This window comes from Halichoerus grypus, chromosome 11 (assembly GCF_964656455.1).
Source record: "Halichoerus grypus chromosome 11, mHalGry1.hap1.1, whole genome shotgun sequence".
Taxonomy (NCBI): domain Eukaryota; kingdom Metazoa; phylum Chordata; class Mammalia; order Carnivora; family Phocidae; genus Halichoerus; species Halichoerus grypus.
The window spans coordinates 49,884,837-49,909,772 of NC_135722.1; the positions used below are offsets into that span (position 1 = coordinate 49,884,837).

Below are 24,936 nucleotides of genomic sequence, written 5' to 3' on the forward strand. Positions count from 1 at the left end.
CAGCAACTTATGTAAGGCATGACTCCAAAGGCAAGGGAAACAAAAGCAAAAACAAACTTTTGGGACTTCATCAAGATAAAAAGCTTCTGCACAGCAAAGGAAACAGTCAACAAAACAAGGAGGCAACCCACAGAATGGGAGAAGATATTTGCAAATGACACTACAGATAAAGGGATGGTATCCAAGTTCTATAAAGAACTTCTCAAACTCAACACCCAAAAAACAAATAATCAAGTCAAAAAATGGGCAGAAGACATGAACAGACACTTCTCCAAAGAAGACATACAAATGGCTAACAGACACATGAAAAAATGTTCATCATCATTAGCCATCAGGGAAATTCAAATCAAAACCACATTGAGATACCACCTTACACTAGTTAGAATGGCAAAAATTGACAGGGCAAGAAACAACAAATGTTGGAGAGGTTGTGGAGAATGGGGAACCCTCTTACATTGTTGGTGGGAATGCAATTTGGTACAGCCACTTTGGAAAACAGTGTGGAGGTTCCTCAAAAAATTAAAAATAGAGCTACCCTATGAGCCAGCAATTGCACTCCTGGGTATTTACCCCAAAGACACAGATGTAGTGAAAAGAAGGGCCATATGCACCCCAATGTTCATAGCAGCAAAGCCCGCAATAGCCAAACTGTGGAAAGAGCCGAGGTGCCCTTCAATGGATGAATGGATAAAGAAGATGTGGTCCATATATACAATGGAATATTACTCAGCCATCAGAAAGGATGAATACCCAACTTTCACATCAACAAGGATGGGACTGGAGGAGATTATGCTAAGTGAAATAAGTCAAGCAGAGAAAGTCAATTGTCATATGGTTTCACTTATTTGTGGAACATAAGGAATAGCATGGAGGATATTAGGAGAAGGAAGGGAAAAATGAAGGGGGACATCAGAAGGGGAGATGAACCATGAGAGACTATGGACTCTGAGAAACAAACTGAGGGTTCTAGAGGGGAGGGGGTGGGGGATGAGTTAGCTTGGTGATGGGTATTAAAGAGGGCATGTGTTGAATGGAGCACTGGGTGTTATATGCAAACAATGAATCATGGAACAGTACATCAAAAACTAATGATGTGGTGTATGGTGATTAACATAACATAATAATAATAAAAAAACTAATGATGTAATGTATGGTGATTAACATAACATAATAAAAAAAATAACAGCCAAAAAAAGAAAGTATTGATTTTGTGGCAGGACAAACGATGACAGAAATTGGTGTAGGGGCGCCTGGGTGGCATGGTCCGTTAAGCATCTGAAACTTGATTTCAGCTGAGGTCATGATCTCAGGGTTGAGATGGAGCCCTAAGTTAGGCTCTGTACTCAGCAGGGAGTCTTCTTGAAGATTCTCCCTCCCTCTCCCTTTGCTCCTCCCCCACTCATGTGCTCCCTTTTTCTGACATAAATTATTAATTAATTAATTAACAATTTTTTTTAAAGAACTATATGTCAGTTAAAGGAGATGATAAACTTGTAAATCCCCCGACCCTTCTATGTAGGACTGTGTTTGACATTCCAGGAAACCATGAGACCTTTCCAAGGAATAGTTTCTATAGAAAATATATAATTAAAATGAAAATGCTTCTGCTGATAAATGTTCCATCTCCCCTACCTGAAAACACATACACACAATCACACACACATATGTCATAGAGAAAGTATAATATATCTCTCAAATCTATCTTTAGGAATAATTTGTAGACATGGGAATAAAATAAGAAAATAAAGACAGAACAGAAATAGACAAGAAATAGATCATATGATTTAAGGACTATTTGAAGTGAGGACAGAAAGAAAAATGCAAAATCATATCAGAAGTATTTACTATATTTTTATTGTTTTCTGCTGTGTAACACATCACCCCAAAACTGAGGGCCTCAAACAACAATGCTTTATCCTTTCTCACAATTCTGTGGGTCAACAATCCTGGTAGGGCTTGACCATATGGTTTTGTTTCTATGAGGAATGACTTTGGTCATTCAGTAGGCAGCATTTGGCTAGGAACTCCACTGAGTTGAAAGGTCCACAGATTTTATTCCCATGCCTGGTGCCTTCTGACTCATCCACATAGTCATACTCTCCCCATGAGGATAGCTTCTTCATATTATTGGTATAACCCCAATGTGGTCCTATTCCTAACATGGGTGGCTGGCTTTGAACAAAAAACAAGGTCGAAGTTGCCAGACTTATTACTTTGGCTCAGGAACCTGAGAACATCACCATCATTCCTGCTACTTTATTTGGTCAAAACAACTGTCATCCCAGGTTCAAGGAGAGGAGACCCAGGCTCCCCTATATAGCAGAGGCATGCACCCATAGAGAAGGGAGTGATTACAGTCTGCTTCTCAGATTACCTTCCACAGTGTCCAAAAGAGATTGGTGAAAATATTGTAATAGGGATTGAGAAAGAATAATAACCAAGAGAGAAAAAAGTAGTATAAGGGTCAGTGATAGATAAAGACAAAAAGGTTTTAGACATGTAGGAAAGGATTCTCTGAAAAGTAATAAGAGCAAAACCAAACAATAAAACAAAACTGAACCTAAGATTATAATTATAACGTTTGTCAAAAAACCCAGATAATCCCAAAGCATTTAAAGAATAGTTATAAGGACTGAGAAAGTTTAAAAAGGAAAAGAAATAGAAAAAGAAGCTCAGGCAGAGAACATAGAAATCCAAATAAACTGGGTGATGAGCATTAAGCAACACTACATCTGAAACTAATGATGTAGTATATTCTGTCTAAATTGAATTTAAATAAAAAAAATCCAAATAAAGATCTTTATAAGTAGCTAATGTCATTTTTGACCCTTCTGATGCTAATTCTACCATGTGACCAATGGAAGAGAGAGAAAGCCAAGGAGCCTTAAAATGTTAACGTAAATGAGATGCCAGAATGCAGTTTTAGGAGCCTTCTAAAAAGCATACAATGCAAGAAGATGTGGTATATATATACAATGGAATATTATGCAGCCATCAAAAGGAATGAAATCTTGCCATTTGCAACGACGTGGATGGAACTGGAGGGTATCATGCTGAGTGAAATAAGTCAATCAGAGAAAGACATGTATCATATGACCTCACTGATATGAGGAATTCTTAATCTCAGGAAACAAACTGAGGGTTGCTGGAGTGGTGGGGGGTGGGAGGGATGGGGTGGCTGGGTGATAGACATTGGGGAGGGTATGTGCTATGGTGGGCGCTATGAATTGTTTAAGACTGTTGAATCACAGATCTGTACCTCTGAAACAAATAATACATTATATGTTAAAAAAAAAAAAAAAGAAGAAGATAGCAGGAGGGGAAGAATGAAGGGGGGGAAATCGGAGGGGATAAGAACCATGAGAGACTATGGACTCTGAAAAACAAACTCTAGGGTTCTAGAGGGGAGGGGGGTGGGGAAATGGGTTAGCCTGGTGATGGGTGTTAAAGAGGGCACGTATTGAAAAAAAAAGAGGGCACGTGTTGAATGGAGCACTGGGTGTTATGCACAAACAATGAATCATGGAACACTACATCAAAAACTAATGATGTAATGTATGGTGATTAACATAATAAAAAAAAGAAAATCACAGGGAAGAGAAAAAGAAAAAAAAAAAAACCATACAATGCTTCCACATGTGGCCTTGACCATCTCCATTTGCAGATGCTTCCATGGCAACAGGCTGTAACTGCACTAGAAGGAGTTTCTGCCACGCAAAGGACCTGAATATTTAATGGCATGTGTGTGTCAACTTGGGTGTGCGAGAGTGCTCTGCAGAGGACAACCTGCACACACAGTACATGGAGACGACTGGGGGCGCTTCTTCCCGAAGCCAGCTCTGGGCCCTCTCCTTCCATGAGTGAGTCAAGTTCTGTCCTCTGGGGGCTGAAGATCCTGGGCCCGAGAAATGCCCAGAGGAGGTATAAATACCCAGCTCCCCATTTCCTCACCATGTTGCTAACATCGTCTGGCTTTTCTTTTTTCCCTCTCCACTACTTAAATATCTTCAGGATCGTAGAAAACATAGATAAGAAGCTGAATTTTGCTCAGCAAGGACATGTAGAAAAAGACACCAGGAAAAGGAAAAGAAAGGAAAGGAAAGGAAGAAAATCTTAGGAAACCACAGAAGCTGCTCGGTCTTTCTAGAACTGGATCATCTTGCATTTCTCTCAACCCTGAGCTCTGAGGTACTGTGTGCGGAGGTGATTGGACTGCCCAAGCAATTGTAGGGCCTCTGAGGCTCTTTTCCTAAATGGGTCATCTGCAAAGAGCACAAGTATATTTTATTCTTTCTGAATATATTTATGCACTGGTTGTTTATCTTTGTTATGTGACTCTGAATGTTGGGCATAGATGCAGTGAATTTATAAGGTCCAGTAATAAGAATAAGGCTCAGGAGATAAGCAAGCCTAGTAGTTGAAGACCACGGATATGTGTGTATACACAAATCCATGCATGCATTTTCTTCCATAGGGTTAACTAGATATTCACCATATAGCAGGTGCTGGGCTCAGCACAGAGTAAGAAGCTGAGGCTCAGATTTGGGCTCCCCTCCCTATATAACAAAGATGTACTCTGGTGCTGGGGCAACAATAAAACTCCATTTCTAAGCCCACTAAGTTCACCGTGCTGAACTGCCTGCCCCTTATAAAACTAACATGACCAATTTGGGGTGAAAATTGCAGTTGGTATCATGTGTCTAGTGTGAGAAAGTGTCTTGGACTGTGTGGCTACTCTAACCAGTTCAATCTTTGTCCAGTGGATCATAAGCCTGAAGCCCCAAAAATTGAACTTAGTTCATAGTAACAACGATTTTGATCTTAATGATGATAATTTTGGAAGTGCCCTAATTTCATCTGTGGCTGGGTGTATCTCAGATAAAAATGTGTCCGATTTATATAGCAACCATCCTACAATACTAACTTCAGAATTGACTCACTTTTTAAATTGATGTTTATTTTAGGTATTTTATATATGAAGACTAAGCTTCAAATTAAGTAATTTTTAATAGTAATGCAGTCAGAATATGACTCAACCAGTATTTAAATCCAGTCTATGGGCCCCAGACTTACATGGTCCCTAATAGCCCCACACTGCCTCCATGCATATATTCATGATTCAGTCAGAATAGACAATAGGAATATTATAAAGAAATGTTTCAGGGAGCCCCAGAGCTATAAGTTAGGTAGCTGCAGGTGATAATGCTATGCCAAAATGAAACCAAATAAAATAAATCAGATCACTGGTGTCCCAAAAGATCAGAAGAAGCAAAATTTGTTTTATTTCTCTTTGACTTCCATTTCTGTGTTTCTTTCAACACTTAGACTCTCTTCTTCCCCATCTCTGATGTCCTTATGAAGCCCCGCTCACTACACACCCCTCCCCATAGCTGGACGTGACTCACATGCATGACTGTGGCATAGGTCTGGGTCAGGCATACTCCCACATTAATCTTTTCTCTCACCCTCTGAACCCCACAATCCCATTTAAAAGAAATTTTCAACAATTAATTTTAGCTATATGTGAAATGGTTAAACAATTGGTATATGTAATCAAAGGAGATCCAGAGACTTAAGCATCTCAACATTATATTACAGTATTTTTAAAGAATCACAGATCAACTTAAGGAAAGGCCTAATGGGGTGACCATTTCCGTATTATATATTCTACACTATAACTCAAAACATGGGGTTTAATTAACTATTGAGAACAAACTAATGGTTGTTAGAAGGGGCAGGGGGACAGAGGGTGGGTAAAATGGGTGAAGGGTAGTGGGACATAGAAACTTTCAGTTGTGGAATTAATAAGTCACAGGAATAAAAGTCAAGCTTAGGGAATATAGCCGGTGGTATTGTAATGGCGTTGCATGGTGACATATGAGAAGTATCCTTGTGGTGAGTATAACCTAAAATATAGAATAGTCCAATCACGGTGTGGTACACGTGAAACTAATGCAACATTGTATATAAATTATACTTCAAATTAAAAAAAGAAAAGAAATAAATGGTGTTCACACATTTTAATCCTATGAAATGAAGTGCCAGAACATTGACCACTTAATTAAAAAATAAATGCATAGATGGTAAAATGAGAGTGTACAATGATCTGACTCCAGTGCAACCAAGGGATGAAAAGGCAAACATCCCAAAAGTCCATGTTCCTCTTCAGCAAATGAGTTGAGCTAGGTTTTATTTGAGAATGGGGTTTTGGGGGAGGATGGAAGTCACTTGTCATCCACTTGTTTGGATCCATGTCTCTACCCTCATTTATATGTGTGTGTTAATATGTATACACCCCCTCACGCACGCATCCCACTCACATGTTTCATCTCCTAGCCTGCTTTTCACCCACATTCTCTCCTGATTTTATCCACATTCTTTTGGAACTACAGAAAAAGAGTAACCAATAAATTACCTTCCCTCCCTTTTATTGAAGGACTGTGGACCTCTACCTCATAATGTGAAATATTAGTATTTGCTGCTGTGGGGTATTTTGAAATAACAAATATGTTGTCTAATTTTTAATCAGTAATCCAAAAGGGAAAGAATAGTTTTCCTCACCACGTGCAGGGCATATCCATTTAAGAATCTAACTGAGTTTGACATTGTATATACTTTAGGTTTTTAATGTTCATCCTATAATTTTAAGAAACATGTTGATTAGCAGACCAGACTCAATTAATTCACCTGTGGATCCTCAATGCCCAACATAGGCCTTAGCATCAGTTCAGTGGTCAATCAATGCTGAAGAGGGCCTATGTGTATATAATGCCTGGAAACTATTTTGATAAAAAAATTCCCTCTCTCTGCCATAAGCAGTATGACCAATTTCACATGTATCTATTTTAATCAGGGACATCATCAGTGAAAATTTTGATGACATGTTTTTGTATCTAGTTTTATTTCTATAGGCAGTATTGAATGGTGGCTGAGATCAGAGCTTTCAAATTTATGCTGTTTGACTCTGAATCCAATGGGATCTAGGCCAAGAAGTCTGTGGGAGTTTTTCATTTATAGGAATAATAACAATATCCATGTGAAGGATTATTGTAAAGGTCTTTTCAACAATCTATTGTGAAGATTTAATGAGCTATATTTGGCAAGTACTATGAGACATACTAAGCACTTACTAAATGTTAACATTTTTTTTTTCAAGATAGGTGTTAATTCTTCCATGGAAAGGGTCAGAGTACAATTTTAGGCTAGTTAATACATCTACTTGTCCTTCCACGGAGAAGAACATATTGAGGGAAAAAATCTGATCAGACATAATTCACCCTAAGGTGGTGCTCCTTAATCCTCAGTCAGCCCTGTGGTTTTTATTCAAGGTACTAGGTGTGGAATATGCTGCCACAGATTCCTCCTTCCTCTTATAATCACACCAGTCCTCAGGATATGTGGTATGTCCTGACTGGGATCCCAGGACTGGAAGATTCTCACACCTGGATCTCCATCCCTATCTGTTCTATGTATGTTTTGGCTCTCATAGGCAATGTCTTCTTGATCTTCATGATTGTGACTGAGCGCAGTCTCCATGAGCCCATGTATATCTTCCTTTCCATGCTGGCCTCGGCAGATGTACTTCTCTCCAGCCACAGCCCCCAAGATGCTGGCCATCTTCTGGTTCCAGTCCATGGATATATCGTTTGGTTGCTGTGTGTCCCAGATGTTCTTCATACATTTCATCTTTGTGGCAGAATCTGCTATTCTCCTGGCCATGGCATTTGACTGCCATGTGGCCGTCTGTCACCCACTGAGATACACCACAATCTTAACCTCTTCAGTCACTGGGAAGATTGGCATAGCAGCTGTGGTCAGGAGCTTTATCATCTGCCTTCCATTCATCTTCCTGGTACACCGACTTAGGTATTGTGGGAGAAACATCGTTCCTCATTCTTACTGTGAGCACATGGGTATTGCCAGATTGGCATGTGACAATATCAGGTCAACATCATCTATGGCCTGACTGTGGCCCTACTGTCTACAGGACTGGATATTGTGTTCGTCATCATGTCATACACCATGATCCTTTGCACAGTGTTTCAGATACCTTCCTGGGCTGCCAGATTCAAGGCCCTCAACACATGTGCTTCCCACATCTGTGTCATCCTTATGTTCTATGCCCCAGCATTCTTTTCATTTTTTGCCCATCGTTTTGGGGGGAAAACCATCCCTCACCATGTCCACATCCTAGTAGCCAACCTCTATGTGGTGGTGCCCCCTATGCTAAACCCCATCATTTATGGGGTCAAGACCAAACAGATTCAAGACCGAGTAATTTTGCTTTTCTCCCACATCAATTAATGCCTAATGCTGGATATTTCTCAAGAAAACACACACACACACACACACACACACACACACACACACTATTTCAATGAGTAATGGGAATAAATGAAATCCATAAATAATCCTTAACACTTAAAAGGACAGTAAATGCCAAAGTTACCAATGCATTTTCCTAAAGCACTTAAAGACTTTGAAAAAATAATGATATTCTCAATTCTCTTAGACATGCTATTATCTTGCATTGTAACTTATTCTTAAGCAAACATAAGAGAACTCTGAGTAAAGAAGTATATATTTTAGGGTTGAACCCAAATGGAACTTTCTTGGGTAGAGCTGGGAAGTGAAAATGGTGAGTTGCTGAGCTTTTGTAAAGACAGTTGAAATTTTGCTGAAATATTAAACACTCCCACTGCAATCAGGAAACACTTGGGCCAGTAGCATGAAGCTACTAAACTATAATTATCTGCACTGTTTTCTCAAATTAAAATGTGAGTTCTAAAATGAGATATTTTCTGACTCATTTATATAAAGTCTACTCAATGAAATAGGTACAGAGTATAGGTTTATTGTATGAACAGATAATACTGAATTAAAACAAATAATAAATTAAATGAACCCATCTGAGACAATGTAGACACCTTAAAAGTTAACACTTTCTTCCATATATTTTGGGGGCTTCAGGCCCAAATCATCAATGAAGCATCACTGAGGGAGAAAGTAAAAGATTAAAAATGCCATACCCAAGCCAAAATTAAAAGGCAATAAAAGATTAAATAGGATGTTTACACTTAATCTTACATAAAAAGGCTCTTATCATCTTATCACACCAAATATAATTTTCTACAATTTGTCTCCAGGCTGTATCATAATTTCTTCATTCAAGAAGATATTCTCACAATCTGAAAAAGTAAGTAAATATTTTTATAATCTCTCCTTTTCAAGGCGTATCACATGCTGTGAGAATGTGAAATCTGACCCTTGGAATCCTGGATAATTATCTTGGATTGAAATATATGCTATATTCACTTGAATTTCAGTAAGGAAATCTATTTTAGGAGTTAAAAAATATTCTGATATTAGAAATCCTTGTTTGCCTGTCCCACACTAACTGTATAAAATTGTCCTGTTATGTAACTATTGGTTTTTGACTGATAAAATGGAATTATTTTAGTACCTTCTTTATTGGATTGATAATTAAATGAAATATGACATATGATGTACTTGGCATTTAATAAATATAAATTTTATTTTGATGATGATGGTAATTTTTATGAACAGAAACTCTAAAGAACCCAACCCACCAAACTGAACCAAGCCTTGCTAACAATAAGTCGTAGAAAAATGGTTGGAATGGGTCGTCATCATAGATATGGAAGTCACATAAAATGTTGACAAAAAGTTGCAACAAATAAGATTCTGGTTCAGGGACAAATTCTCCAAGGAATGAAGGGCAGTTGGAGAGTAAATAGATTATAATATGCTGACAAAATATTTGCTTAAATGAGTGGTTTAAGTGAGCCTTAGAGAAGAAGACTTTTTAATGATTGATTTTGGCAGTGGGGAATTAAGAAAATGCCAATTTCCCACCCAGAATGTATGAAATATGATAGGATAAACGATGATTGAATTGACAGTCTTAATTTTTTTATCATCATCATTATTTTTTTTATTATGTTATGTTAATCACCATACATTACATCATTAGTTTTTGATGTAGTGTTCCATGATTCATTGTTTGCGTATAACACCCAGTGCTCTATTCAGTACGTGCCCTCTTTAATACCCATTACCAGGCTAACCCATCCCCCCAGCCCCCTCTCCTCTAGAACCCTCAGTTTGTTTCTCAGAGTCCATAGTCTCTCATGGTTCTTGACAGCCTTAATTTTAAGAAACTTCCAGGTTGAAGGCTCAGGGATGTGTAGATGCTGAAGGAGTTAGGAGACCTCTGTCTGTGCTTAGCTGCTGGAGGCACCATTACTGAGTTATTGCCCCGGAAATTTTGAAGGTGATGCTCTGTATCCTACTGTCTCCTGACCACTAAATCTTCAGCTGGATAACAATGACTAAGAAAGATGGAATACCACACAAGATAGAAATGGAGAGCTCTGGAGGAGCTTAAAGAAAACTGACATACTCTTGCAGATGCAATTAAACAAACAGGGCACTAAGAGATTGTTAAAGTGAGAACAGTCTTTCATAAGAGGAGGAGGCTGGGTAATTTAATATCAGACTTTGAGACCCAGAGAATTAAAGAATATGTCATCTGGGTAGCTGAGCAATAGCTTTCCCCAGAGGTAGATTTAGAGAGACTACAGAGTCAGAAGAATAAATCTTCCTTCTTACGGTTTTTGCTCTGCCCTAAGTGGTCTCAGCTATGGTGAAATTCAGTGACATAAAGAATAGGGCGTCAAGAAAATGTATCCCAAAGTGTGAAGAGGCTAAATAGGCTAGTATACCCAGTGTCAAGACTGTTGCAGAATATCGTATTATAATTGGGGTTTTAGCTAATACAAGTTAAAGAAATATAAGAATTGGGGAAGAAAAAAAAATTCTAGATTTTATCAATTGATTTTTATTTGTTTATTTATTTACTTATTTTCCTAGTCTTTATAAAGCATAGGAAAGTCAATGGAGTTCCACAAAAGCAGCATACAAATCCATAAATTTTTATACTGTATTGTGTACTTGAAATTTGCTGAGAGGGTAGATCTTGGATATTCTCATCACAAAAGAGAAAAAATAGGAAATGGTACAGGTGTGAAATGATGGATATGTTGATTGGCTTGGTTTTGGTGAATATTTCATAATGTATACCTATATTGGGTCATCAGTTACACACATCCAATATAAGCGATTTTTTATTGTCAATTATCCTCAACAAAGCTGGGGGAAAGTCAATAATGTTTTACAGCAGCTATAATGAATGGAAAAATTAAATAGAAAATGATGTCATTTAAAATGGTAAACAAGGGATGCCTGGGTGGCTCAGCTGGTTAAGTGTCTGTTTTCAAGTCAGGTCATGATCCCAGGGTCCTGGGATCCAGCCCTGTGTCAGAGCTCCCTGCTCAGCAGGGAGTCTGCTTCTCCCTCTCCCTTTGTCCCCCCCCCCCCCCGCTCATGTTCTTGCTCTTGCCCACTCTTTCTCTCTCAAATAAATAAATAAAATCTTAAAAAATAAAAAATAAATTAAATAAATGAATTAGTAAGCAAAAATGTATGTGTGTTTGAAATAAATGTAGGAAATGTTCATTGCATATTGTTCATTGTAATAATATTGACTCCAAAACAACCTGTAAATTCAACATAATTCCAATTAAATGCTAATCTATTTTATTGCTTGCATCCTGATTTTTTTAAAATGTTTTTATTGTGGTGAAATATATGTGCCATAACATTTGTTATAATGATAACTTTTTCCTTCTTTTTTTATTTGTTTTTTATTATGTTACATTAATCACCATACATTACATCATTAGTTTTTGATGTAGTGTTCCATGATTCATTGTTTGCTCCTTTCAGTACATGCCCTCTTTAATACCCATCACAAGGCTAACCCGCCCCCCACCCCATCCCCTCTAATTTTTAAGTGTACAATTCAGTGAAATTAGTAATATTTACAATGTTATATAACTATCACCACCAATTCCAAAATATTTCATCACCCAAAATAGAAACTCTATACCTCTTTTTCTTTTTTCAGGGCTGGGGGGAAGAAATACATTTTTATTAAAACAAAGAAACACTCACATTTTTTTTCTTTTTTTTTCTTCCAAATTTTTACTTAAATTCTAGTTAACATACACTGCAATATTGGTTTCAGGAGTAGAATTCAGTGATTCATCACTTACATATAACACCCAGGGCTCATCACAACAAGTGCCCTCCTCGATACCCATCACCCATCCAGCCCATCCCCACCTACCTACCTCCATCAACCCTCAGTTCGTTACCTATCATTGAGAGTCTCTTATAGTTTGTCTCCCCCTCTCTCCTTTCTTCTTCTTTTTTTTTTTTCCCTACCCACACGTTCATCTGTTTTGTTTCCTAAATTCCATATACCGGTGAAATCATATGCTATTTGTCTTCCTTTGATTGACAGATCAGATTGCTTCGAGAAACTATACCTCTTAATCAATAACGCTTCATCCCCCTGGTAACCTCTAATCTACTTTACATTTTTATGAATTTGCTTACTTGTATAAGTGGAATAATATAATATTTATGTTTTGTGTCTGGCTTATTTCACTCAACATAATGTTTTCAAAGTTCAACCATCTTGTAGCATGTATCCATACTGTATTCCATTATATGGATGAAAAATGTCCCATTTGTATGTATATACATTGTTTTATACATTAATCTGTTGATGTACACTTTGGTTATTTCCGCCATATGGCTATTGTAAATAATGCTACAGTGAACAACCATATAAAAGTATTTGTTTGAGTACCTCTTTTTAATTTAGGGGTACATACTTAGGAGTGGAATTACTACATTATATGTAATTCTATGCCTAATTATTTTAGAACCTGCCAGGCAGTTTTCCACAGAATTTGCACCATTTTACATTCCCACCAGCAATGTATGATGGTTCCAATTTTCCCTATCTTTGCCACAACTTACTAGTTTTTAATTTTTTAAATTCTAGACATTTTAGTAAGTGTGAAGTAGTATTTCATTGTGGTTTTAATTTTTATTTCATGTGTCATTGATCATTTCTATACTTTCTTTAGCAAAATACTGATCCAAGTCCTCTGCCTATTTTTAAATTGGGTTGTTTGTCTTCTTGGTTTTGAGTTGTTTGAGTTCTTTATGTACTCTGGGTATTAAACCCTTATCAGATATATCATTTGCACATATTTCTCCCATTTTGTAGGTTATCATTTTATTTTTTGATACTGTCATCTGATAATGTCAAAATTTTTAATTCTGATGAAATCCAATTTATCTATGGTTTTTATTTTGTTGTTCATGCTTTGGTGTCACATTTGAGAACCTATTGTCCAATCGAAGGTCATGACAGCTTACCTCTATGTTTTTTCCTAAGAATTTTATGGTTTTAATGTTTATATATGTGCCATTGCTCTATTTTTATACATGCTGGGTTGTACTGTTTGTTTGTTTATTTATTTATTTATTTATTTATTTATTTATTTATTTAAAGATTTTATTTATTTATTTGACACAGAGAGACACAGCAAGAGAGGGAACACAAGCAGGGGGAGTGGGAGAGGGAGAAGCAGGCTTCCCGCGGAGCAGGGAGCCCGATGCGGGGCTCCATCCCAGGACCCTGGGATCATGACCTGAGCCGAATGCAGACGCCCAACGACTGAGCCACCCAGGTGCCCTGTACTGTTTATTTAAAAGAAGAAACATAGACATTAGTAAGAAATTTTTTAAAAATTACTTGACCAGTTAGATATGAACTTATACATTATAAAAAGAATAATTGCAGCAGTGTGAATATGACATAATAGATGTTTAGAGCCAAAGGCAGAATACAGAGTCAAGACATAGATCCATATTAATATACAAATTTAAAATAAAACATATATTCCTGCAAACTGGTTGAGGAAACACCAGATTATCTATTAATACATGTATTAAAATGATTTCTATATTTGTGAATAATTAAATGAAATCCTTAGTTACCCATGTCCCCTAAACAAATTCCAGATGGAATTAAAGTTCTCTCCTCTCTCCTCACTTTCTCTCAATTCTATTAAAGTCTCTATCACTGTTACTGTCACTCTATCAACTGTCTAGATCACTTCCCATCTCCGTCTGCAGTTCTATCTTTATATCTTCATAATTGTATCTATTTTGAATTTGTGTATGGAATAGCTATTTAAGAATAAAAAAATATATTTAAGAATAAAAAGTATTTGTCATAAAGAAAAATGTTTACTACATAAAAATTACGTATGCTATATATATTTTATAGGACAAAAAATCAAAAGACAACAGAAAAAAACATTAAAAATGCAAACAAATATTCTATTTAAATAATAATTAATGATAAAATTAATTATTTGTTGTTTCTTTTTCTTCTTTTGTATCTATATACCCTTAACATATATTTCTTGGCAAGCCTGTCAGCAGGACTTGTTCTCTCCCCTTCTCTGGAATCCAGATGAAATTTCCAAGGATAATTATTCTTGGTTAATTGCTCCCTGAAGAATTCTGTCTCATCCTGCCTCCCATGCTGATCAGTTAAGTGCATATAAAGGAAAGTAGTAACTATGCTTATGGCCTGGTTAGAAGGAAACAGCAAGAAAAGGGCGGCATGGATTGATATGCTTGCTGCCAGTTCACCTGGTAAGAAAGTATCTGATATCTAGGATCAGTTGAGTTATGTTTAATGTTATCCCGGTAACTGCCTTGCACCAAGTTGGGAAAGCTGCTTATAAATATCTCAGGTCTCCATTTGGTGGCATCACATAGGTAGCTTGCAATTGCTCACAGTGTGAGTGTTTAAACTAAAGAAATTGGTAACTGGTACACATCAGGTCATTTTACTGAGAGAGCTGGTTTTTAAACATTTATTAGCACTCCACTGGTTATACCTAACCAAGAGCACCAGCCCAGTATGAGAAAAAGACTTCAACTTCATGCACCATCTCTATCCCAAGCTTCATCCTGAATTCTACCTCTGGTTCCTCATTTCACACCCAAGGCTCTGTTACAGATGAGTAGAGTTTAGTGTTAATGAACTTATTCCCAGATAAAGAACTATAGCCCTAACCTCCATCCTTGCCATCATATTCAGCTTGTGAGATCCTGAAGGCTTTGGACCCCAGGTTCCAGCAGGAGACAGAGAAGCTTTCCCCATCATCCATGGATAGTAGGTGGAGAAAAAGTGAACTGGTAAGTTAAAAAAAAGACATTGGAAAATACTAAAAACTGGGAGAAACTAGCCCTGTTTTCTAATACTTAATTGTTCCTTTTATTTCCTGTGTTGAGTATTTACTGTTCCAAATATAATGACAAACAATTTACATACATTATCCTATGTAACTATTATTGTGTTTATATCAAATACCTGGATCTCAGACACTTAAGTGGCTCTCCCAAGATCACAAGTCTATTAAGTGTTAGAACAATGAATTCTCTTTATTACTGTGTTATATTCCTTTTGCTACTTACACTCACTCCTGTACAAACTGCAGAAAATTACCAGATCCTTCTTCAGTCTTCAATTTCCAATGGAAAGCTGTCATTTCCATGCTTATCATCACTGCCTTTCACTGCCACAAATGGCCCAGTGGAGATTTCTGTTCACGCCTTTTGTGTTTGGCATGTAGCCCATGGAGAAATACTCTTCCACATATCTAAACAGATTTCTCTTCCACAAAGGGTGGTTTCCATGTGTCCTTGTTTCAGAAATAAGTTTTCCATCTCTTTGGTAAGGAAATGTTTTAAATAAGACTATCAAGAGCTTGAAATTTCATGTATAATAACAGACCAGAGGTTTATATTCTCCACTCCCCATGTGCTTCCCTGTGTCTTTGAATGAAGTCTCACCATGATATTTTCAATGGGTCTACTGCGTTCACACCTGCGAAATCCACTCTTGTTGGCATTCCAGGGCTAGAGGCAGAGCACGTCTGGGTATCTATCCCTTTCTGCCTGATGTACATCATCATCTTCCTAGGAAACTGCATCATTCTTCATATCATCCAGATTGACCCCGGTTTGCATCAGCCCATGTACTTCTTTTTGGGCATGCTAGCCTTTGTTGAACTTGGGGTCTCTGCTTCCACTATGCCCACTGTGCTAGGAATTTTCCTCTATGGAATTAATATCAGTTTTGGTGGTTGTCTGCTCCAGATGTTTTCCATGCACTTTTACCATCATGGAGTCAGGTGTCCTTCTGGCTATGTCTGTAGACCGTTTTGTGGCCATCTGCAGCCCACTGCACTACACAACCATCTTGACAATTCCCCGCATCATTGGGATGGGTGTCACCATTGCCTTTTGAAGTGTGGTGCTCATGTTCCCACTGCTCTTCCCCCTGAAGAGCCTGCCTTTCTGTTGCCACAATACCCTCACACACTCTTACTGTCTCCATTCGGATCTAATCAAATTGCCCTGTGGAGACACCCACCCCAATAGCATCCTGGGTCTGTTTGTCGTTACCTCCACATTTGGGCTGGACTCATTGCTCATTGTGGTTTCTTATGTGTTGATTCTTCACACGGTATGGGGAATAGCCTCTGGGGCTGGGCAGTGGAGGGTACTCAACACATGTGTGTCACACATCTGTGCTGTTCTTGTGTACTATGTGCCCATGATCAGCCTCTCCTTGCTGCATCACTTTGGACGGCACTTACCTCCACTTCTCCAGACTGTCATGGCCAATGCCTACCTCTTCTTCCCACCTGTGGTCAACCCCATTGTCTATAGTATGAAAACCAAGGAAATTCACAATAGCATTGTTCGTACACTGCCTAGAAAGAGGCGTGGGGTCTAATCCAGACAAGTAATACCCTAAGAACGTAGGAATTTGGATCAGACCTTATTGCCTGGATATTAGTCCAGCAAATGGGAAAAAATTCATACTTTATTATTGTTTATGAGAAAGTTGTGAGCTTTAGTAGATGGAGAAAAGAAAAATAGCCTCACCCTTTCTCCCTGAAAATACAGAATGTCATTACTTTGATGTAAGCTTATAGAAGGAGGCACAGTCCCCAGGTTTTACCCTGGTGAGGACACTGTTTGACTATTCAAACCTTAAATACTTGATTCACTTGTTTTTCCCCTTGGGAATAAGTAGAATGCATCCTAGGGAGGTTTGTATTTCCAAATACACACAATTTAGTGATACATATTTGTGATACATTTTGTGAGGACACAAAAGAGTGTGTACAGTATGGGAGTATATGGAGTGTGGGAGATAGAAGAAGAACAGCGTAACGTTGCCAATTATAGAAGCTGGATGATGGGTAGATGGAGTTTAATTATAATGTTGGTTTTGTGCATGTTCAAAGCTTTTGCAATAAAAAATTTTAAAAACATACTGTGCTGATATTAAGTATTCATTGAATGTGTGTCATGAAGCAGAGATAACTTTCAACTGGTAGCTTACTAAGTGATTTACATAGATTAAGATAATTTAATCCACACAACAAATATATAAAGTAAAAAAAAATTGACTTTAAGAAACCATTTTATTTTTAATTAGCCAATGGCTTCAAAAAACAATGACCCGAAAATAGTGGTTTCAGTAGGAAACGACTCAAAAAAATAAGCCTCTACTTTTTTTAATTTAAATTCAAATATCCAGCATATAGTACATCATTAGTTTTTGATATACTGTTCAATGATACATTAGTTGCATGTAACACCCAGTGCTCATCGCATCACGTGCCTTCCTTAACTTTTGTAATAGCTTTGGTTAACATGAATCACTCAGTAGTAGACATTAGTAGACATGCTTGTGATCAACAGGAAGGCAGGGAGGGAAGGAACAACTTGAGGTAAACTTCCTAGACAGGGTCTGCAAGATTCAACTTCTTTTTCCACATGGTTTTGATTTTTCACAAACCAGAATGAATATCTTCATAAACAGAGTCTTGGCTAATTACCAGTCAGCCAAGGATTTAAGACAGATCCCTGTCTTAGAACCAAGTGATAAGTATATAAGGTGATGGGTGGCATTATTTATATCATTTATTTTTCAGTTTTTAACCAATTCACTCGATTTATTGAGTTCTCTTCCATTTTTTAGGTATCTATCTTTGAAAGTACTCAATTCAGTGGAATCATGAAAATGGACAAGGATATTTTTTACTGACCTAGTTCTTAATTTTTCAAGGTAGTTCAGAAGCCATTCCATAATAATAATTAGTGGTGATCTCCATGACAATCCTGTGAATTCATTAGTATTATTATTCTCATTATATAAATTAAGAAGTTGAGAGAATTTATGTAACTTGATTGAAGACACACAGTGAAAAGGTGGTACTTGCAAGAACTAAGTCTGTAATTTGAAGTTGGATGATTGAATCAGATATAGTTAAGTCCAAATTCTAGCTATTTAACTCAATATGTGTGGGACTTTTCTGTGATTTGACCTGTTTGAATTAAATTTCCTCATTTGTAAATAGGGGAATAAAATAGAGTTGCATTTTGAGGGTTTAAAAATTAAATACAATGATGTGAATAAAGCAATTAGTAAAGTTCCTGGTAGAATTTTCTCCATAAGTACTTAGATTTTATTAGTCATTACTTTCTCACAATACCTGATAGAAATGTATGAAACACCCCGTTAAATTTCACACTGCCCGATAGTAGCTCTATATCCTAATTTTAAGTTCAAAAACATCATAATTAAAATCCTGCATTTATTTGACAGAAGCTCTATATGTGGTACCATACTAAGTGATTTACATAGATGAAGACCATTTAATCCATAGAATAGATATATAAAACCATTTTCAGTATTTTCTCCATCATGCAGATATGGAAATAGAAACATAGAGAAGTCAAGTGTAATGCTCCAAATCACAGTTAGCCTGTGGCAGAATCTGGATTCTAAACTAGACAAACAAAAAACTAAATTTTTCAACCAATCATATTATGAGTAGTTCCATATCTTAAAATTCAAATATAATATAATTAATCATGATTAATTATAACCTGTAATGATGACCCCTAAATATTTCTTCAAGAGGATCTTTATACAGTGGGTCTCCACTTAAACCAGTCTGGCTTCCGAGGGATTCTCTTCTTCTTCTTCAATCCCGTAACCACCAGAAACATCACCCATGATCCTGTGGGTCAAACTTCTATTCTTACACTGATGATAGAGAAATGTTGAAAATAGCAACTCAATTTTATTTGTAATGTTTTATTACATGTCATTCATTGTGAGTTTAGTTCTTGCAGGTGACCTACTTAATTTACTCTGAGGATCGCACCAAGAATCTGCCTCATCTCATTGTTGTACAAATCAGTTTAGGCTAATTTATGCTACAGTAACAAATAGCCCCCAAATCTCAAGGGACTAATCATAAAATTTCTCTCTCTCTCAGCTACATTTACAATGTGGGTAGAGGGTGGGGGGTGAATTTATGCACCAAATAAGTATCAGTAAGAGAAGTTGATGGAACCTCTTAACATTTCAATCGAAGCTCTTAGAATAGATGCTGCAGGAGAATGAAAAGATGGTGAGTAAACACCAGAATGCTAATGCTTTCATCTGTAAGTGACACATGAGTTGGGCTCATATTCACTTATGCAGAGGAAGTTGAAAAGCCACAAATTTATAGATGAGCAGAGAAGAGAGGGAAACCAAGAAATACTGGTAAACAGCTTGAGTGTGTGAGTGCAAACAGGCCATCAAGTTCTGACAGGAAAAGAGGATATAACTATGTCAGAAGTTCACTGAACTTGTTTGCAGCATAAGATGCTGTCAGTGGCACGGAGGGAACATGATGCCAAAATTATATTTATCATCCCAATCTGAAAAGGCAGGAGGAAAAAAAAAAAAAACTAAAATACTAACAAGCCCAGAAACATCACAAAAATGAAACAGATTAGAAACTAGTGAGGATGAAGCAGAATGAAGAGGCATTTCCCTTTATGAAGAAGGCGATACTACTCAGTTCCAGACGACTTTTACCTTTTAGGAATAAAAGCCCAATGTTAACACATTTTTGAAAAGAAACCACATGTCCAACATTTTAGGCTGCTATGAACAATATTGTTATGATAATTTGGGTAGAAATCCTGCACAAGCTAGCATTTTTATGGCTCTTGGGTAAGTGCCAGGAGTGGGAATGCTGAGTCTTATGCTATGTGTAAGGATAACTTTTAAAACAAATTTCAAACCACTTTCTAAGTGGCTCCACAATTTTACATTCCCATCAGCAGCATGTGAGAGTTCCAGATGTTCCACATTATCACCAGTACTCAGCAAAATCAGTCTTTAATTTCATCTGTCGTAGCTGGTGTGTAGATACATCTCTCTGTGATTTTTTTTTAAAGATTTTGTTATTTATTTGAGAGAGAGAGAAAGAGAGCACAGGTGGTGAGAAAGGGCAGAGGGAGAAACAGACTCCCTGCTGAGCAGGGAGCCCTTTGGATGTGGGGCTCTATCCCAGGACCCTGAGATCATGACCTGAACCAAAGGCAGACCCTTAACCGACTGAGCCACCGAGGTGCCCCACCTCATTGTGATTTTCATTAGCATTCTCTAATGACTGAATATGCTGAGACTCTTTTCATGAGCTTATGACCGATTCATTATCTTTTTGTGTGTGTATGTGCAGTAACTTCAAATCTTTTGGGCATAGCTTAATAAATATTCCTAAATATATCTAAATAGACTAAATATTTCTAGCTCCATAAATAAAATTTAAGTTAGTTTGTCTCTAGATTTTTCATTTTGAGATGATAACCTGTCTTAGCAATATGCTCTCTGCTGTGCCACCGATATCACGGGATAATGAGAAAATAGATTTAAAGAGTTACTAAAGAAAAATTTTAGAGAAAAATTGACTTTGTCTTTTTTATTGAAAATGTTTTTATCTATCCTAGGTACAAATAATTGATTAGATATGTGTTTTATACGTACTTTCTCCAGTCCATGGCTTGTTTTGATCTTCTTAATAGCATCTTTGAAAGGACAATGTATTTTTAAATTGTAATGAAGTCTAATTTATCATTTATTTCTCTTAGTTTATGCTTTTTGGTCCTTTCTAAGAAATGTTTGCATAATTATAAGGTCACAAAAACTGTTCTGGATTCTTCTCGCAATTTTATAATTTTAGATATTTTGCTTAGGTTTATAATCCATTTCAAGTTAATTGTTGTATAGAAAAAAAGTTGATTTTTTTGATATGGATATCCAGTTGTTTCAGTATTATTTGTAGAGAAGACTAGTCTTTCTCTATTGAACAGCCTTGATATTGTTTTTGAGAATCAATTGACCTCATAGATAGACATTAATTTCTTGAGTCTGTATTCCATATGATTTATCAGTGATTTTGACAATATGAATCACTTAATGACTAGATTACTTTAAAAAAAAAGATGGCCAGGAAATAGATGTAATTGATTTTACTCTGCTAAAAAACTGTATTGTCATAGTGATGTATGCTTCAAAATGAATACATATCAATTTTTTTAAGAAAAAATTTTGAATGATGATCCTTTAGAGATTGTTCATTAGCCTACCCCCCCCAAAAAAACCCATGAAATTCAGACAAAAAGGAAAATAAATAGGTATTGATCTATTTGTGAAGGTATTTCCAGGTATTACAATAAAGTGGAAAAAAGTTGTTTCCCTTCTTCAGGCAAAGGAAATGGTCAGGACCGTCTTTCAAAATATGTTTAACATGAACTGAAATTTGGATATGACATGCCAAACCAGGCAGAGAATCAGGATATGTGCTGAAAATATTGTTATAAGAGTTGGCATAATAAAATTGATACCTCAGTTATTTTGAGAGATTAAATTACAAGCAATAATATATAGTTTGAGAGTGAAAGGGACCCAGGATAGAATATTGGGGGCGGGGGACCAAAATTTAAATAAAATCAGTAGAAGAGAAGAAGAGGAGGGAAACAAAATGATACACTAGCCTGAATTGTTCTTTGGTAACTCAAGAATGAGCTAATGATTAGTTAACATGTGCCAGTCCGACCTCTGAATCAATTCTATTCAACATGAATCAGTACCATTGTATCTGTCTCCTTCACAGACGAAATTCTAGAAAGAGCATTTAAAGTCCCTTGCCCTTTTACCTCTATCTCTTCTTCTCCCTGAAATCCACTGTGAATGCCTCCTCCATCCTCCTGAAAGGATTCTTCCTAAATTCACCAGTGTTTTAACATTTACCTCAAGTACCTCTTAAGTTAGCAACATACAAGAAAGTCTAGAAACCAGGTGAATCATGTCAAGGAGAAAGGTACCATGTGCATAAATATTTCTTAGAATTCATAATTTGTTCTAATGATGAAAGATATATCCATCCTTCTTCCCATATTTCTAAAACATTGAAAGTATATATGATATCTTCTTTTTACTTGCATCAAGAGCAGATGACATGATTCCTCCACATCTATGAGGTATAAAACACCTGCATTCTGAGGGAAGAGTGGAAGAAAAGAGGGAGGAAGGTAGAAAGGGAGGGATGGAGAAAAATTTCATCAAATGGGCAACAACCGGCTCAGAGCTCAGTACAGAAGGATTTAGAAATATCCATCATAGCTGGACATTCTGAAAATATTACTGAATTTACAAACTTAGCTTCAACAAAATAAAAATCTGAGGAATGAGACTACAAGAGAATGAGAGTTAAATGTATGGTAAAGAGCCATTGTAGATACAGATTTTTTTTCCAGAAGTGTCTCAGTGAAAGAAGGGTCATAAGGATATTTATAGAATACATGCAATAGGAACATGCCCACATCTAAGTGTTCTTTGGATGTTTTTCCATATATTACTGATGAGAGTGTAAAATGATATAACCACTTTGTTTTTGTTTCTTTGTTTTTTAGTTTGTTTTTTTAGATTTATTTTTTTATGTTTTACTTTATTTTTAATTGTTTTCCATTTTTTTTAATTTAAATTCAATTAACATATAATGTATTATTGGTTTCAGAGGTAGAAGTCAGTGATTCATCAGTCTTATATAACACTCAGTGCTCATTACATCACGTGCCTTCCTTAATGTCCAACACCTAATTACCCCATCACCCCATCCCCTTCAGCAACCCTTAGTTTGTTTCCTATGATTAAGCGTCCCTTATGGTTTGTCTCCCTCTCTGTATTCGTCTTGTTTTATTTTTTCCTCTCTTCCATTATGATCCTATGTTTCTTAAATTCCACATACCAGTGAGATCATATAATTGTCTTTCTCTGATTAACTTATTTTACTTAGCATAAAACCCTCTAGTTCCATCCAATCATTGCAAATGGCAGGACTTCATTTTTTGGTGGCTGAGAAGTATTCCATTTTTTGTGTGTGCACACACTATGGGCTCTTTCCTTAGTTTGGCTATTGTGGACATTGTTGCTATAAACATTGGGGTGCAGGTGCACCTTCCAATCACTATGTTTGTATCTTTGGGATAAATACCCAGTAGTGCAATTGCTGGGTCATAGGTTACCTCTATTTTCAACGTTTTGAGAAACTTCCATGTTGTTTTCCAGAGTGGCTGCACCAGCTTGCATTTCCACCAATAGTGTAAGAGGATTCCCTTTTCTCCCCATTTTCGCCAACATCTGTTGTTTCCTGACTTGTTAATTTTAGCTATTCTGATTGGTGTGAGGTAGTATCTCATTGTGGTTTTGATTTGTATTTCCCTGATGCCGAGTGACCTTGAGCAAAAATTTTTTCATGTGTTTGTTGGCCATTTATATGTCTTCTTTGGAGAAAGGTCTGTTCATGTCTTCTGCCCATTTCTTGATTGGATTATTTGTTCTTTGGCTTTTGATTTTGATATGTTCTTTATAGATTTTAGATACTAGCCCTTTATCTTATATGTCATTCATAAATAGATGTTTTTTGCAAATGAGGACAACAAAAAAGGAACTGAACTCATAAAAATACAACTTGTGTATATTAATTTACCCTTTGGGGAAAGAGAAAAGAGAAGAGCAATGAGATTCTGCAAGTTATAGAAATTATTTCAGAGGCATTAGGTGTGGATGGACCCAAAAGTGTATCATTTTGGGCTGCTGGGCCCCTCCTGGACTGGGCTAGTGGTGAGGAAATATCTCAGTTCATATTCAGAACTCCTCCTTCCCCACATTCACTGGGAAACATTTTAACTGGTAGTCAGCAGCTTTCTTCTATAATTGAAGCTCAATAAATTTATGCTGCTGCCTCAGCATGAAACAGACCTTGCTGTGAGTTCTGTTGGAGGATGAATCTACCAACATGATCTCAGACAGACTTACAGAATAGGGTCAAATTTGCTTTGCAGGGACAGAACAAAAGCAGGGAAGGCTATCCCAGAGATGTCCGTATATTGGATATAGCACCAGCAGCAAATGGATCAGAGTTCATGACATTGACGAAGTTCTGTTACTGAGGGTGCAGACAGAAGAGGCACTGTCCAGCACATGATACCAGGGAATGAGACCAGAATCTCAGGAGGAAGAAAGATGGATGAGAGGTAAGTAAAGAGGGATAGTGCTATGAAGACTGATGATGGTCTTCAGGTGTCTGATAAGAGCAGAACTGGTTCCCAACAACAAAGGGCAAGGAAGTCTCACTATCCCCAAATTTACCTCATAATGCTTCACTACTGGTTTTTCCAATGATAAGCACTCCCTCCCACCTGCCCTGTACTCACTTATGTCCTCTCCCACCTGCCTTCCCACCGTCTGTACCTATCAGGTAATGCTCCCATGGCAGCTCCTTTCTCTTGAATAAGCCAGACAATGAGATTGTTACTAAAGGATTCCTATTCTAATTCTGATTAACTATGAGGAAAGAAAAAGTCAACCTTATGAGAAACAATCTGTGACCTCTGGATTTGTAATATGAAGCACGGGAAAGCAAAGCTGTGGAAATCAAGGACTTCGCTGACTGACTAATCTATCCTAAATACATGTTGGCTGAATACAACCTTTCTTCATAAATGATCACCCTGACTATGATCCCTCACTAGAGTTTTAGCTGCATAAAC

The 24,936-nt window shown here is 37.0% G+C and overlaps 2 protein-coding genes across 2 annotated transcripts; both read left to right on the forward strand.

Annotated features, from left to right (window-relative positions):
- The first annotated feature begins 7,344 nt into the window (after positions 1–7,344).
- On the forward strand, positions 7,345–8,304 carry LOC118528778 (olfactory receptor 52Z1P-like). The gene is given in 3 exon segments (XM_036081407.2): positions 7,345–7,589; positions 7,591–7,940; positions 7,943–8,304. Coding segments are annotated over 3 exon segments (957 nt in total).
- A 7,497-nt stretch (positions 8,305–15,801) lies between these two features.
- LOC118528777 (olfactory receptor 51I2) lies at positions 15,802–16,762 on the forward strand. The gene is given in 2 exon segments (XM_036081405.2): positions 15,802–16,133; positions 16,135–16,762. Coding segments are annotated over 2 exon segments (960 nt in total).
- Positions 16,763–24,936: the final 8,174 nt, after the last annotated feature.